Source organism: Spea bombifrons, chromosome 3, assembly GCF_027358695.1.
Source record: "Spea bombifrons isolate aSpeBom1 chromosome 3, aSpeBom1.2.pri, whole genome shotgun sequence".
In the NCBI taxonomy this organism is placed as follows: domain Eukaryota; kingdom Metazoa; phylum Chordata; class Amphibia; order Anura; family Pelobatidae; genus Spea; species Spea bombifrons.
This window is the reverse complement of record NC_071089.1, coordinates 93,120,148-93,135,044: the sequence shown is the minus strand read 5'-3', so window position 1 is coordinate 93,135,044 and position 14,897 is coordinate 93,120,148. Positions and strand designations below refer to the sequence as shown.

General features: G+C 37.1%; 1 protein-coding gene across 1 annotated transcript in view; it reads left to right on the top strand.

Annotated features, from left to right (window-relative positions):
- KCNAB1 (potassium voltage-gated channel subfamily A regulatory beta subunit 1) overlaps positions 1–14,897 on the top strand; it is a 128,219-nt gene that overhangs the window by 93,266 nt on the left and 20,056 nt on the right. Inside the window, exons 3-4 of the mRNA XM_053458658.1 lie at positions 5,066–5,103; positions 6,713–6,792. Of these exons, the coding sequence (XP_053314633.1) occupies positions 5,066–5,103; positions 6,713–6,792 (118 nt within the window). The remainder of the gene's footprint in view (positions 1–5,065; positions 5,104–6,712; positions 6,793–14,897) is intronic.

Sequence of the window (14,897 nt, the reverse complement as noted above, 5' to 3'; positions counted from 1 at the left end):
GAATTATCTTCTCAACACATTATTCAGCATATTAATAGTGCATGGGTGACAGGCTGACTCTGTAACACTGTAATTTATCATTGCATCACTTAAATCACAAGGTTTTGTGCCTTCTGTGCTGCGCCATAAAATTGGTTGGTTGAGAAAATCATGGAGGGCGCTAAAAGCTTACTGTATATCAAAGAGAACTTATTCAGAGGTAGTTTATTCACCATACTCTGAGTTTCCAGGTGAGTTTCCGCTCACTGGAGTTATTATGCATTATGAGATGCTCTTTCTGTCATATTTCTTCCGCATTAAGGGCTGTATAAATTCATGACTTTCTAGACATCTTAGTGATTGAACAATACATTATACAGGGCCCGCTCAGATATTCTTACATTCCCTTGAGTCAGAACTTCATAATGAATAGTAAAGTTGTTGAGTTGAACCTGTAGCTGTCCTGCTTGACCAAGAGAAATGGAGAAGCTACTGGCGAGTGTCTACGGGCGAAACTTGGAAAGTTCGCAAGTATGGATATGATGTTATAGCCTGGCACTCAGCATGGTAGATGGTGGCCACAAAGGTAGGAGCAGCTGGGGTGCTGACCGGGTCAGACCTTGAGCTGTGCCCAGTCAGGATACGTCTCTGACCAGGACAGGAAGTTAAAGTAACACTGACAATCAGCTTTAACAGTGTGCTTAATAAAGTAGTAAGACACACAGATATTTTCCTCAGATGATTAGACATAAATTTAGCAACCTACTATGTGAGAATCCCTAATGCTTCGTGGTAGTGTTGGTCCAGATGTGTCTTCATCTAGTTGTTGGTGTTCTTGTGTTCCACATGCCTGTGTGAAATAAGCTGCAATGTGCTGGTGGGACACCTACACAGCCATTTGTAATACTGTGTAACACAAATCTTGACCTAGTGTATGTGCTGAGTTTTCTATAATAAGTCTAGAATTTTGTGAATAATTGCTTATTTATGTGCTTACCTGGTAACTTTCCAAAGTTGACTGCGTTGAGCTCCTCTGTCCTTTTTCTTGTAAGAGTTTGTGATAAGAAGGCAGGGTTAGCCACACATACTAACTCCTGGCATCACAAATTTTAGCAAAGCTAAATTCATTTATTAAATGTACCTCCAGCTTAGGCTTTTCGTTTGTCAGTTTCATTTGTATTTATCAATTTAATTATTTTAGAAATATAGAGTTTTTTCTGCAGAAGCCAACAGCTAAAGAGACACTTTATAGTCCCGTGTAGCCTCACCCACAAAAAATGCATTTTAAATTTATTTGTAAGTTGTAACGTACCTGGCTGCCGGTCCCTCCGGGTCCGCGGATCTTCAGCCGCCACGGAAGAGGGGGAGACCCCCCTTGCCGCAGCAACCTCAGCCGCCACGGAGGAGGGGGAGACCCCCCACCTTACCGCAACAGCCACAGCCGCCGAGGAGAAGGGGGAGACCCCCCGCCCTACCACAGCAGCTTCAACCGCCGCGGAGGAGAGGAAGACCCCCTCCTCCGCAAGACAGCTTCTGCCGCCGCGAGGACGGGGAAGACCCCGCAACTCCACACGGCAGCCGCCGCCTTCTGAAACCTGGTCTGGTCCTGCCGCGCGTACGCGCTCTTCCGCACGCCACCTAGTGGCGCCAGCCGGTACTACCGGTCCTTTTAGTAATTTGAGATCTCGCCAACCCCAAGATGGCCGCGGACCGGAAGTGACGTAACAGCATTTTGAATTTATGGCGGGAAAATGCTAATTGAAGTCTGCACTTCCTCTTTCTATTTAAGAGCCTCAGAAACCATTCACCTTGCCTTCTGATGGTTGTACCTATCTTGTATAGTGTCATCTCAGTACGCGTTCCTGTTATTGATTCTTGGCATCTGACTCCGGCTTACATTACGACTATTCTGACTTCTGGCTTCCTGACCTCGGCTTACCCTGCAACGATCCTGACTCCTGGCTTCCTGACCTCGGCTTACTCATTGGCTATTCTATACTGGACTCTGGTGTTCTGTCTATTGGACTTGCACACGCTGTTCTACCTGATTACAGGTTCTACCTTACGCTGTGCGTGACATAAGTGCTATATTATATATACTTGAGTGATAAAAAAATATCAATAAAAACACATAAGCACATAATTCAAAATCAGTATAATCAAATATTGTATCCAATCAGTTTTTCCTTATTTTTTATCATAACATGCTATACCATTTTATTGCTATCCAGGTCTGTTTGAGTTTTTGTTAAAACACACCTCAACTGAGCATAAACTAAGGCTTCTGTTGTATGCTGTCAGTTTGAATATTATTCCACATGAAGTGTTAAGCAAATATGTCCATTTTCATTTGCTGCCATTTATTGAAATTGATGGGAATCATCAGAACACAGTGAATTTTTGACTTTTTTTATGATTGATACGCACTGTGGGCATTGTGCTCACAAACTATTTAAGCATAGATCTGTATTCCAAAATCCATTTATTTTATGGTTTAGTGTATTTACTTAAATATGTGTCACTGTGTTTCCAGATATTTCTGGCTATGCGAATAACAATTGGAACTATAGGATTTGCATGCAGGGGAGAGCTGACGATATTCAGTATATTTAAGTATAGCCAATTGGCCAAGATACAACTAGCTCAAAACCCAGGTACACATATATATATCTTTACCAAACACAACTGCATGAAAGCAATACAAAGTAGCCCAGAAAGGATCCACTTATAATTTAAATTATCTCTGAAGTTACCTTGGTCCGGATTTTATATACAAATAAATATACATTAGGCAGTGGCCAAAAATCATTAAAGCCAAGATGCCAGTTGTACCCCACCCCTGTTGCCAGCCTTACCCTCATAGCATAACATAGAATGATAGAACTTGAAGGAAGATAAGAACAATTCATGCCCATTTCTACTAAAAAAACAGTCCTTGGTCTTGTCTTAGATTAATATTTCTCTATACCAGCATTGTATATGAGTGACCAAGACCAAAATCTACGCCTGTTAGGGAGAACCCTAAAGTTGCAGAAGAGGAACATGAGGAAAGTGTAAAGGTATAGAGTTATGTAAATGCAAACAATTTGTGTTTGCATGCGGGCAACGGCATATAACGTGGAAAGAAAGGGGTGAGATAATGAGAATTAGAGATGGGGAAGAGTTAATGGGTGTCTGGATGTGTATGTTATGGGAGTGCCCCTCCCAAGGTGAGGCTCTGGATCTGCCACTGGCTCAGCAGTGAAGCCGCGAGTACCACGATGGAGCAGTGAGTCAGAACCTTTTCACTCCCACCACAGGACCTCAGCAAGGTAAGTGATGGACAGAAAGGATATATATATATGGTGAGAAAGGGAAGATGTTAAGAAAATTGAGAGATAAAGAGAAACATATAGGGGAGAGATAATGAGAAAAGGTGAGATGGGAGAAGGAGATGATATGATGAGAAGGGGATAATGAGAAAGAAGAGAGATGGGGAGAAATAATGAGAATTAGAGATGGGGAAAAGGTGGAGAGATAATGAATAAGGGAAGAGATGACGAGAAGGAGGGGAGATGGGGACAAAGTGGAGAGATAATGAGAAAGAAGAGAGATAGACAAGAGGTAGAGAAAAGGGAGAGACAATGGGAAATGGAATGAGAGATTAAGAGAAATGGGAGAAATTAGATAAAGAAAAAAGTGAGAGCAAAAAAGAAATAGGGGATCAAAGACAAGGGGGAGAGAGAGAGAGAGAGAGAGAGAGAGAGAGAGAGAGAGAGAGAGAGAGAGAGGAAAAAAAGAGAGAAATGGGGGCAGGGAGAAAAGACACAGAAAGAGGAGAAGTAAAGAGAATGAGCAGGAGAGATTGACAGAAGAGAGGGAAAAAGGTGAGGTAAAGAGAAAGGATAGTGAGATAAACTGAACAAAGAAAGATACAAAGAAAAGGGAGAGATGGACAGATAATGAGAATGGGGAGAAATAACGAGCAAGAGGTGAGACATAATAAAGAGAGAGAGATAAAGAGACAGGAAGGGAACTGGGTACTAGGACAAGTCCTATATGTGCAATCTGGCTGCTGGGATGCAATCTGGGTGCTGGGTAGTTTTGTGGATGCAATCTTGGTGCTGGGGCGAGTTTAATGTGTGCAATATGGGTTCCAGGGCTGGACTTTGAGGTGTGTGACTTGTGATCTATGCCTACAATGTAGGTCCCGTCAAAGCAGGGGGGGGGGGTTAGTTTTAGTTTAAATACCAATTCATAAAAACAGCCGCTCACTAGGAAATTAGTATGCGAGAGATACAATCCATACACAGTTCCTTATTACACAAAAAGATTAATCCATGTTCTTGCCACCATTTCCCTAGTTAAAATCTCTAATTCGCTGCATCTTTCCATTCTGTCTCCCAAACCTCCTAAACAGATACTGCAGATCCTTACCTAGTTTACTGAAAACATCTGTTACCACACTGACCTCCTTACTCTTCAAATAATTTGTCCCTGAATGCATCATTACATCCAACTCTCCATCCCATCTTACTTAATTTTTAAAATGCGTCTTTTACTTGTGTGAGCCGTTGCTCCAGAGGACACCTGACGTTGAGGGTGGTGGGTAATTGAGGGCGGACGGTAGCGATTAGCCAACAACTTGTAGGACATTTCCCATACCTTGTTACTGATGGGGCACTGGTGGGCGAGAGGAAATGTTCTCCCATTGTCCTGGAGCAAGAGAGACCTGCAGAGCATCCTCAGGATTTAAGGTCGCTATGAGGAGCCCATAAAGGATCGATATGCCATGTGCTGGCATAAAGTCAGAAGTGCAGAGCTCCTCAAAGGGAGTAAGAGCCCTAATCAGGTAATGCCTTTGCAGAATAGAGCGGAGAAAGTTGTTCAGCTGGAAATTATAGCATTCCAAAAGCGCGGTGCTTTTCCCTAGGACAAAGTGCTCCAGAGGCTTTAGACTGGTATTGGACAGAATACATGCTATAATTTAAACACAGAAAACATGATGTGAGAAGAAATATCTTAAATATGATTGAATATTCAAACACTTCTTTATTTCAAACATGCACTACCTAAAAAAATAAATGTAAAACATTTGTTTTCTCAGGAACCTGGGTGACGTTTGGAGGTCAGGTTTCCGATGAGGTAAGACATTATTTTATTTATGTTTTATTGTGGTGTTATTACACTGAATAATGCAGTACTTACAATAAACCCATGTGTACAAATGGAATTCATTAAAAAAAGATTTAAATTTTAGTTTGTCAGTTTTGTTCTTAAATGTTTTAAAAATGGAATTTGCTGCATGAACATTGGTGCATGCTATATTTTAATATTAATTAATATATTTAGTTTTATATTGAAGTCCAAGGTAGTGTGCTTCACTTTTATCAGTGAAGAAATTGGAGGTGATTGTGTGCCTTTATTGCCAGAGTGGACTAGTGGGTCCCCAATCTTCCTCTTTTGGGGCCATACCCCCCCCCTATAAAAATACATGAACCCTTTCTTCACTTCCAGCCTTTAAGGCTAGCAGAAGGGACAGACCCCCACACACACTGCACAAACACAAAGGGGAACTTTACTGAAGTCTATGGGATGGCAACCTCCCATGCTATCTATGTCCCAGCGCTGGGAAATGAAATATCCTGGCACTTACACTCAGTGTGTTGGGCCGGAAGTAGCGGTAGTAGAGACACTGGCATAATGGAGAACCCCCTGGGTCCATAACACCAGCACCATCCAACCCCCCCACGGCCATACTGCTAAATCGATGTTGGCGGGTCTCCATTACTTCAGTGTCCCTAATACCAAAGGGTCTAATCCTGCTGGGTGCTTCATTGTTTCATGTAGCTTGTGGTATTGCTGGATGCTGTCAGGCCGCTGTAAGTGCATGTATGTCCAGTTTATTAATAAGTAGAAAAGGAGAAACATAGATGTAAGAAATCTCAGCGCCTGTGTGGATAGAGCAGATATTACCGGTATTTATCAGCAGTAAAAGTTGCAGCCAAGATAATAGGCAGAAACTAAAATAATACCCCTGCAACTATTAAAGTAGATAGAACTATAAACTAAATATAACTATTACTTTTAGTTGCCGTTGAACTAGATGTTAATTGGTCACTACATGCAACCAATTTATATTCAGGTTCTAAAGGTTTCCTGACACACAGGTACGTTTGATCCCAGTAGATGCTAAAACTTACCATTCTGTGATCATGTCTAGTTAAGAAACTTGACGTAAGCTTCAGGCAAACATATCAGATGTTTCTTCTGAACAAAATTCCAGATGTTGTTTATGTCACTGAATTCCACAGCGAGATGAACTGAAATGGTTTCTCTTGTCAAGATTCAGTTGTAGGCAACAAATGACAAGAGCTTTGTAAACTCTGGGAACTAATCAGTATTTCTCAGCATCAATCTGTCATACATTCATAACCATTTATTACTTGTGTCAATCTATAGACCCCCATGCATCGTAACCATATGTTGAGCCACTTAACCATTATACATATATATGTGTGTTTATGACAAGTAGAAACCATATATATATATGATTTGTCATTAGCCTGGCCTCCCAGATGAAAATTGTGCCCTTACCACGAGCAGTAAAAGGATTAAATGTTAAAATCTGGTAACCCCTCGTGACCAGGTGTAAAATCTGCCCTCCACTTCATCTACTTTGTAATTCACGGTGTTTTGTAGTGTGAGATTGGTTCATACTTGCATGTTGTTCATGAGTTCTGTATTTCAACAGGTGGCCGAGCAGTTAATGACGATTGCTTATGAAAATGGAGTAAACCTCTTTGACACGGCTGAAGTTTATGCAGCTGGAAAGTAAGTGGTTGTAGTTTGACTGTGATATCCCCAAAACGTAAAGGAGACAGAAAAACTGTGTGTATGTGTGTGTATGTGTGTATATATATATATATATATATATATATATATATATATATATTTATATATATATATATATATAAAATACATACATATAAAGCCCAAGGTCATTGCGTTTAGTTTTTGGCTTATTCAAATTTTGTTTCCTGCCCTTTCTGTTTGGAAGATTTTTTTCCGGAAATGAACTAATGAACTTGGTCGCCAAAAAAGTCTCTCTTCCTCCCTGTGTCCCCCAGTCCTGTCTGTGCCCCCTGCACTCTCCACCACACCTTTTATCTGCCCCCCCCCGCTCAGCTTCTCCAGCCGTTTTCTGGACTCCTTTGATTTCTCTATCGCAGATACAGAGACCATGTTGATAGGGGAGGGGGGGTGCCAGTATGTGAGACACTGCCCTGCTGCAGAGACAACAATGACAGAAGAAAGGGGAGGGTTGTGTGAAATGCGCACACACACACACACAGTACCTGCAATAGAAGCTGCCATAAATTATAATATAATCTTGCTTGTCTGTAGAGGTAAATTAATGTATAGCTTTCCTTATAGTCCCTGAAACCGTTTATTCTTATTTGCATATTATTTATGCTCCTACTTATATTTTTATTTGTATTTAATGTAATATAGTTTTACTATATATAATGTTGTCCACACAACCCCTGAGATTTGTACTTTAATTTAATGTAAGGAATGTACTGAATTAGGACCTCCATGATCCCTGTGCATTCTGTTCCCAGTAGTGCAGTAGTGTAGGTAGGCCTGACCTTTCCTGTAGGACATGGACATCGTCTGGCTTATTGCAAGGCCTGGGTTTTCCTAATGGTTATTCACAATCTGCTAGAAACCTACTGAGTGTTTATGCTAGTAATAGGCACGGCTATAGTCAATTCAATCATAATATCAAGGTTCCACCCAATATAAACTATTTACTTCGCTCTTTTGGACCATGGTGTAGAGGTCATATCCCAGTGCAAACTGTTTTCAGAAAATACATTGAGGTTATAAATCACTTTGACAGACGAGGGACTTTGTAATTTTTATTCATATTATCCAAAGGCTGGTCCTGATTGTACCTTCACTACACCCAGAAATTGAAATTAAAAGGCACCATTATTATAGAAATAAGTCCACAACAGAACTCTATTAATACTAACATGAAAAAGTATACTTTCTTCAATAAGAAATAGACACAAATATAAATTAGGATCATATTAAAAATTGATAAAAATATTTTCTCTCAAGTCTATGAATCTCTAAGCTTAGGTCAATTTGTTGGATGTGGGATAGAGATTGGAATTGCTTGAGAAAGTCATGTCTTCTATAATTACCCGGTCCTATTCGTTTCATGCTGTAGTATCTCGCGCTCACAGTCAGAGGTATTTAATTTTGTATATAAAAAGAAAGTGTGAAGCTCTAAGTCAAATATAGTCATGCCATGTACTCACACATAAAGTAATTACTAATACACATAATGTGAACAGTTCATAATGACAGATCAATTATCCAATTAATCAATCACATGTCAACCATTATATTTGATGGTTGCTTAGGGATGTGTGTTAGTTGTAGATAATTATAACATGTTTCGTAGATGTTATCTATAAATTAATGATGTAGCATGATGAATGTATCTTGATGAACACTCCAGCATTAGTACCAGATGAAAGGATTGCGTTCTTGTCTTGGTTTCTCAGAAAAATCAAATATGTTTTCCCAGTAGAAGAATTCTAACAGGCTCTATTACAAAGTTGCAAGGGAACACAAGAGGTTAACCCTCGGTTATTTCCATGTTTGAGTTATTAACGTTGTGCCATTGGTGTAAGTAAGCGCAAGTATGTTATTGTGTGAGCACAGAATGTTCACGTAGGTTTGTGTTTTGCTTCCCTAGTTGTGTTGCGTGGATTTCCCTATAACTACCCATGGCTCTTATCCTGTCACAATGATATTCAGCAAGGCTACCATGCCTGGATCCAGAGAAGGTGAACTAACAAACTGGATCCAGATGACAAAACATGCTTTTTTAATATAATGTATTATGGGACTTCCAATTAATTAACACTCAAAACATATTCTTATTAATGTGATGCTTCAAAAGAAGTATAGTTTACATGCTGGTGTGTATTTTAAATAATTTTATACATGGAAGAAAGTGATAAAGCTAAATAGACATATACCGTATTTGTTGATTTTGAGGGATACTTATGGGAGCATAACAGCCGTGCCTTTGTTTTTTGCTCGCTTTTTCTTGCTTCTCTCTTTGGCTATTTAGACATTATAACTAAGCAGATCAATTCATTCAATTAACCTCACGTACCAGAGGAGGCAGTACCCCCAAGGGTATTCGTACTGCTATGATCAGTGTAGGTATATGTGCTCAGCAAAAGTGACAGCACGACCTGTCAATAATAATCATCTACACACAGTATTAAACATTTCAGTGCTAGGTAACATAGAAACACAACAGCTTCCCTCTGGTATTCAGATGTGTATTTCTAAAATAACTAAATTACTCACATGCACATACACTCTCTCCCAATCTTCCTCTTCTCCTCTCTTTCCCACACTTCACCCATGTCACCAAACACTAACACACCCGCTCTAACATCATACAGTAACAGACACACATGCTAACACTTTACGCTCATACACATACACTAACATCATACAGTAACACACATTCATCTTAATGGCATATTCTCACGCTTATCCTAACGCCACAAACTGGCACTAATCACACAGGCTCTAGCACCATAGAGTAACACACACTAGCGCCATACACGAACACACATGCTAATACCAAATACACTAACAAACTCACTAACACTATACACTTACGCACACACTCTCTCCCTCCTCTGCCATCTTTTATTCAGATCGATCTGCTCTCCCTCTCCTTGCCTGCAGCTTGTGCTCTGCATGCAAGTTGTAACACTGGTACCACAGGGTCACATAACACGTGTTGTGATCATGCAGGGCGCCTCAGTTAACACCTTTGGTATCCAAAGTAACTGTTCCACGTTAACCCAGAGTTAATTATAACTTATGATTAAAACAGTCACAGATGGAAATGCTTTGAGTGAAACCTGTTAACTTCGTGTGATCATGCAGCTTTTTTTGCAGGATCTGTAAGAGATACATTTCATGAGAACACAGAATCCTTAAATTGGGCGATCTTAATAGCTGTGCGATCATTAAAGCGTTCACTGGCTTCTTTCTAACTTTTCAATGTTGGCACAAGGAATTTTAGTTGCGTGCAGGTGCCACGTATCTGTAGGTGATGGGTGTGTGTGACATCCCCAACATGCTATAGTTCCCTAGACATCTGATTGACCATTGGATAAAGCAGTCATCTTGCATTCTTTTCCTTTATAGACATCCATTAAAATGTAATTGCCTAGATGAACTTTTATATTTATATATATATAAACAAGGTATAATAACTCCTTAAAAGGGGGGGTTGACGCGATGACGCGATGACGTGCTGACGCTCTCGGAGGCGGATCCTACGAGCGGTCGGAGCCTGGGACGTGATGGCGGGTAAACGCCGGCCTCGCGGGTTTCGCGGGTTTCGCTGACCTCGCGGACTTGACGCTACCCGCCTACAATACTCACTGTGGGGACCGGGGCAACTGAAAAATATAGAGCAACGGAGATCACAGTGCCGAGACCAACGACGTATAAACATAGCTCGTGAAGCTTGAAGGACTAAATTTGCTCTCCGGCAAGTAGAAATATATATTTTTTTTTTTTTTTTTTTTTTTTTGGACATTTTTCATCTTATATACTTTAAATGGCAAAGGAAGAGAAGGGAAGGGTCTGAGGTGAAAGTCTTATGACTAAGTGGTTAAAGAGTGCTTGAAGAGGTTTTCTGAAGCTAAATTGCTTGTTACATTGATGTGTAAACTTAATGGTAATATGAATATTCCCTAAAACTCCAATTGAAGTCTTGTACTTAAATATAAACTGACCTGATACCATTTAAGGAAGTTACTATTGGGAATTAAAATGGCCTCAAGAAAGCAAGACCCTAAACTCCATTCGAAACGGGGCAAACAGGATACAAAATTGGACAAGAGACTGTCTTTTTTTTCGCCTCAAAGCTCAAAAGAAGCAACAGATAAATCATCCTCTGATCTCACAGATGAACACTTCTCCCCAGACCTTGATCGTGCAAAATCTCAAGAATCAATTACACCAGAATTACTAACTTTAAGCCTACAAGACGTGGTGACTGAATTAAAAAAAGAAATGTCTAATAACCTAAGCGACTTCAAAAAAGAAATGAACATAGTAGTTACTAAAATGAAAGAAATGGAAAATAAATTTAAAGATCTTCAAATGCAAGTCAATACATTACTTGAATACAAACATTTTGCTACAAACCAAATGGAATCAATGGAATTCAAGATTGGCAACCTAGAAGATAAAATCAACAAAAAGAATCTCCGTTTCAGGAATATTAAAGAAACAGAACATCCGGAAGATCTTTCCTTAATAATGAAAGAATACTTCCAATATCTGGGGGTAAACTTTAAAAATTTCGAGGAAATTATTGACATTTGCTTCAGGATCCCTAGACCTAAATCAATCTCTAAGGAAGTTCCGAGGGATATATTGGTCTGCTTCCACTCCTATTATTTTAAACAACAAATTTATAAAGCTAGTAAACAGAAGAGTATATACGAAGGCAAATTTAAGGGTGTAATTCCATTACTAGACATTTCATACAATACAAGAATGAAGAGAAAACTATACTCCACTGTCACGACTATATTATGGCGAAACAAAATTAGATTCAGTTGGCGCCCATCAGCAAAAATTGCAATTTTTTTTGACAATTCAATAGAACAATTTTCGTCTCCGGACGAAGTGAAGGAATGGCTAAAACTGAAAAATATCAAATAGAATTTCTTTTTTTTTTTTTTTTTTTTTTTTTTTTTTTATTTTATTGGGTTTCATTAATATACCTTTTTAATATAAGTGCCATATCATAGGCGACATATTAGTCATCGCTATACACAAATTGAGGTATACTCAAGTGGAAGTAATTAAAGCTGTAAATTAAGGTTATTACAACTGCAGGGATATAATTGCTATAACTATATTGAACATATGTCTATAATGAATCGCAATTTTTTTTTTTTTTTTTTTTTTTATTTTTTTTCCTCCACATAAATTAATAAATTTATTATTACTTTAAATAAATAAATAATTTATTACTTTAAATAAATCTCTTCAGGGTTACACTGATCCAAATATACACTTGAAGCGGAGAATACTAAATACTCAGTTAATAGGGATAAAACATTTTAGGGTCACATATATTATATTCATATGAAAAACCGCACGGAATTTTTACCCTAAATAAATTATTTACTAGATTCTGACTTTTTTTTAAAGTAGTGCAGAGATATGTACGCTAAAACTATATAAGAAATAATACGAATTTCTAGATTAAATATTTTAGGGGGGTACACTAGACTTTATTTTTTTTTTTTTTTTTTTTTTTTTTTTTTTGTTTTTCTCTCTCTTTCTACATCACACTTTACTATTGCTAATGTATTACTAACTCATATCTATATACATATACACTTACATACCACTAGGTGTTTTTCTCTTTTTCTTTTTTTTTTTTTTTTTTTTTTTTTTTTTTTTTATATATATTTGAAATAGAGAATATTAAATTTCCAGTCAAAAGGGCTGGAATTAAGTGACACTAAACTTAAAATCACTGTAGGGACACATTTGTTATATTTTATTATATATTCACATCATAATAGTATGGAATTTTTTCTCCTAAATTAATTATTCACTAGATTCTGATTTGTTTAAAGTAATGCAGAGATATACACGCTAAAATTATATGAGAAATAGGATGAATTTAAATATTTAGGACCCCACTGTCTTAAATATATATTTGAAATAGAGAATATTAAATTCTCTGGAATTAAGGGTCACCAAACTTAAAATCACTGTAGGGTCATACTCGTCATTTTTATAATTTAGACACCTTCACTAGAATTAAAAATACAAGAGCAATTTTTTTTTTTTTTTTTTTTCCTCCACACAAACTAATAAACTTATTATTACTTTAAATAAATAAATAATTTATTACTTTAAATAAATCTCTTTAGGGTTACATTGATTCAAATATACACTTGAAGCGGAGAATACTAAATATGCAGTTAAGAGGGATAAAACATTTTAGGGTCACATATATTATATCCATATGAAAAACCGCACGGAATTTTTACCCTAAATAAATTATTTACTAGATTCTGACTTTTTTTAAAGCAGTGCAGAGATATGTACGCTAAAACTATATAAGAAATAGTACGAATTTCTAGTTTAAATATTTTAGGGGGGTACACTAGACTTTTTTTTTTTTTTTTTTTTTTTTTTTTTTTTTCTCTCTTTCTACATCACACTTTACTATTGTTAATGTATTACTAACTCATATCTATATACATATACACTTGCATACCACTCTGTTTTTTTTTTTTCTTTTTTTTTTTTTTTTTTTTTTTTTTTTTTTTTTATATATATATTTGAAATAAAGAATATTAAATTTCCAGTCAAAAAGGCTGGAATTAAGTGACACTAAACTTAAAATCACTGTAGGGACACATTTGTTATATTTTATTATATATTCACATTATAATGCTACGGAATTTTTTCTCCTAAATTAATTATTCACTAGATTCTGATTTGTTTAAAGTAATGCAGAGATACACACGCTAAAATTATATGAGAAATAGGATGAATTTAAATATTTAGGACCCCACTGTCTTAAATATATATTTGAAATAGAGAATATTAAATTCTCTGGAATTAAGTGTCACCAAACTTAAAATTACTGTAGGGTCATACTCGTCATTTTTATAATTTAGACACTATCACTAGAATTAAAAATACAAGAGCAAATTTTTTTTTTTTTTTTTTTTTTTTTTTTTTAATAAAGTAGTATTATAATAAATATACTCCTTTAGAGTTATTATGGTTTATATCACTACATATGTAATGGGGAATATAACTATAAAATTTACGCCAGTTAAGTGGGGTTATTAAAGGCCCTTAAACTTAAATTAACGCAGGGATATACATGTTATATTCATACAAGAAATAATATGACACTTTCGCTTAAATACTTTGGGGGAATATACCTTTTTTTTTTTTTTTTTTTTTTTTTTTTTTTCTCCTGGTCCACACGTTGAGTAAGGGATATTTACAATCAAAAGTAGAGGCTCCTACCGTACAAAATTCCGCCTACTGCGCTTTAAACGCAGAGCACCTTAGTTTCTTTCCAAATACAATGGTTAGGAAAGAACTTAGATGGAGCTTTTGCTCCAAATTTTATGTTTTTTGTCTGGTACAACACTCCCTTTCTCGCGATAGGGAGTCTATACCAGGAGTATTGTCTTGCTTATATAAAATTCTTAAATTGGGAAGGGGAACGAGGAGAGAATTAGTTAATAAATGCCTATAAGAGTTATGTCTCTCAATGCCCAAGGGCTAAATTCAACGCGAAAAAGAGGCCTACTTTACGACACATTAATAAAAAATAATATCCAAGTGGCCTTCCTTCAAGAGACCCATTGGAAAAAGTCAGAGAAACAATCATGGGGGGGTAAGAAATTCCCATTAATAATCCAGGCCTCTTTAACGGAAAAAAAAAAGAGGGGTGTAGCCATTGTTTTTGCGGAAAATTTACAAATAAACATTCTAGGTCAGGATTTAGACCCTGAGGGTCGCTTTATTATCCTTGTTTGCAAAATAGAACATGCTATATTTACCTTTATTAATGTATATCTCCCAAATAAAAACCCCATTCTGCTCTTTCAAAAAATTATAGATAGAGCTGAAAAGATTCAAAAAGGTTGTGTATTAATAGCGGGAGATTTCAATTGTATAATGGATCCGATTCTAGACAAAAAAATTCCTAATGATGGTTTAGTAGATAAAAACCTAGTTAAACAAGCCAAAAAATTGACAACTATTTGTAAAAAAGGAGATCTTTTCGATATTTGGCGTACTCTCCATCCATACACAAA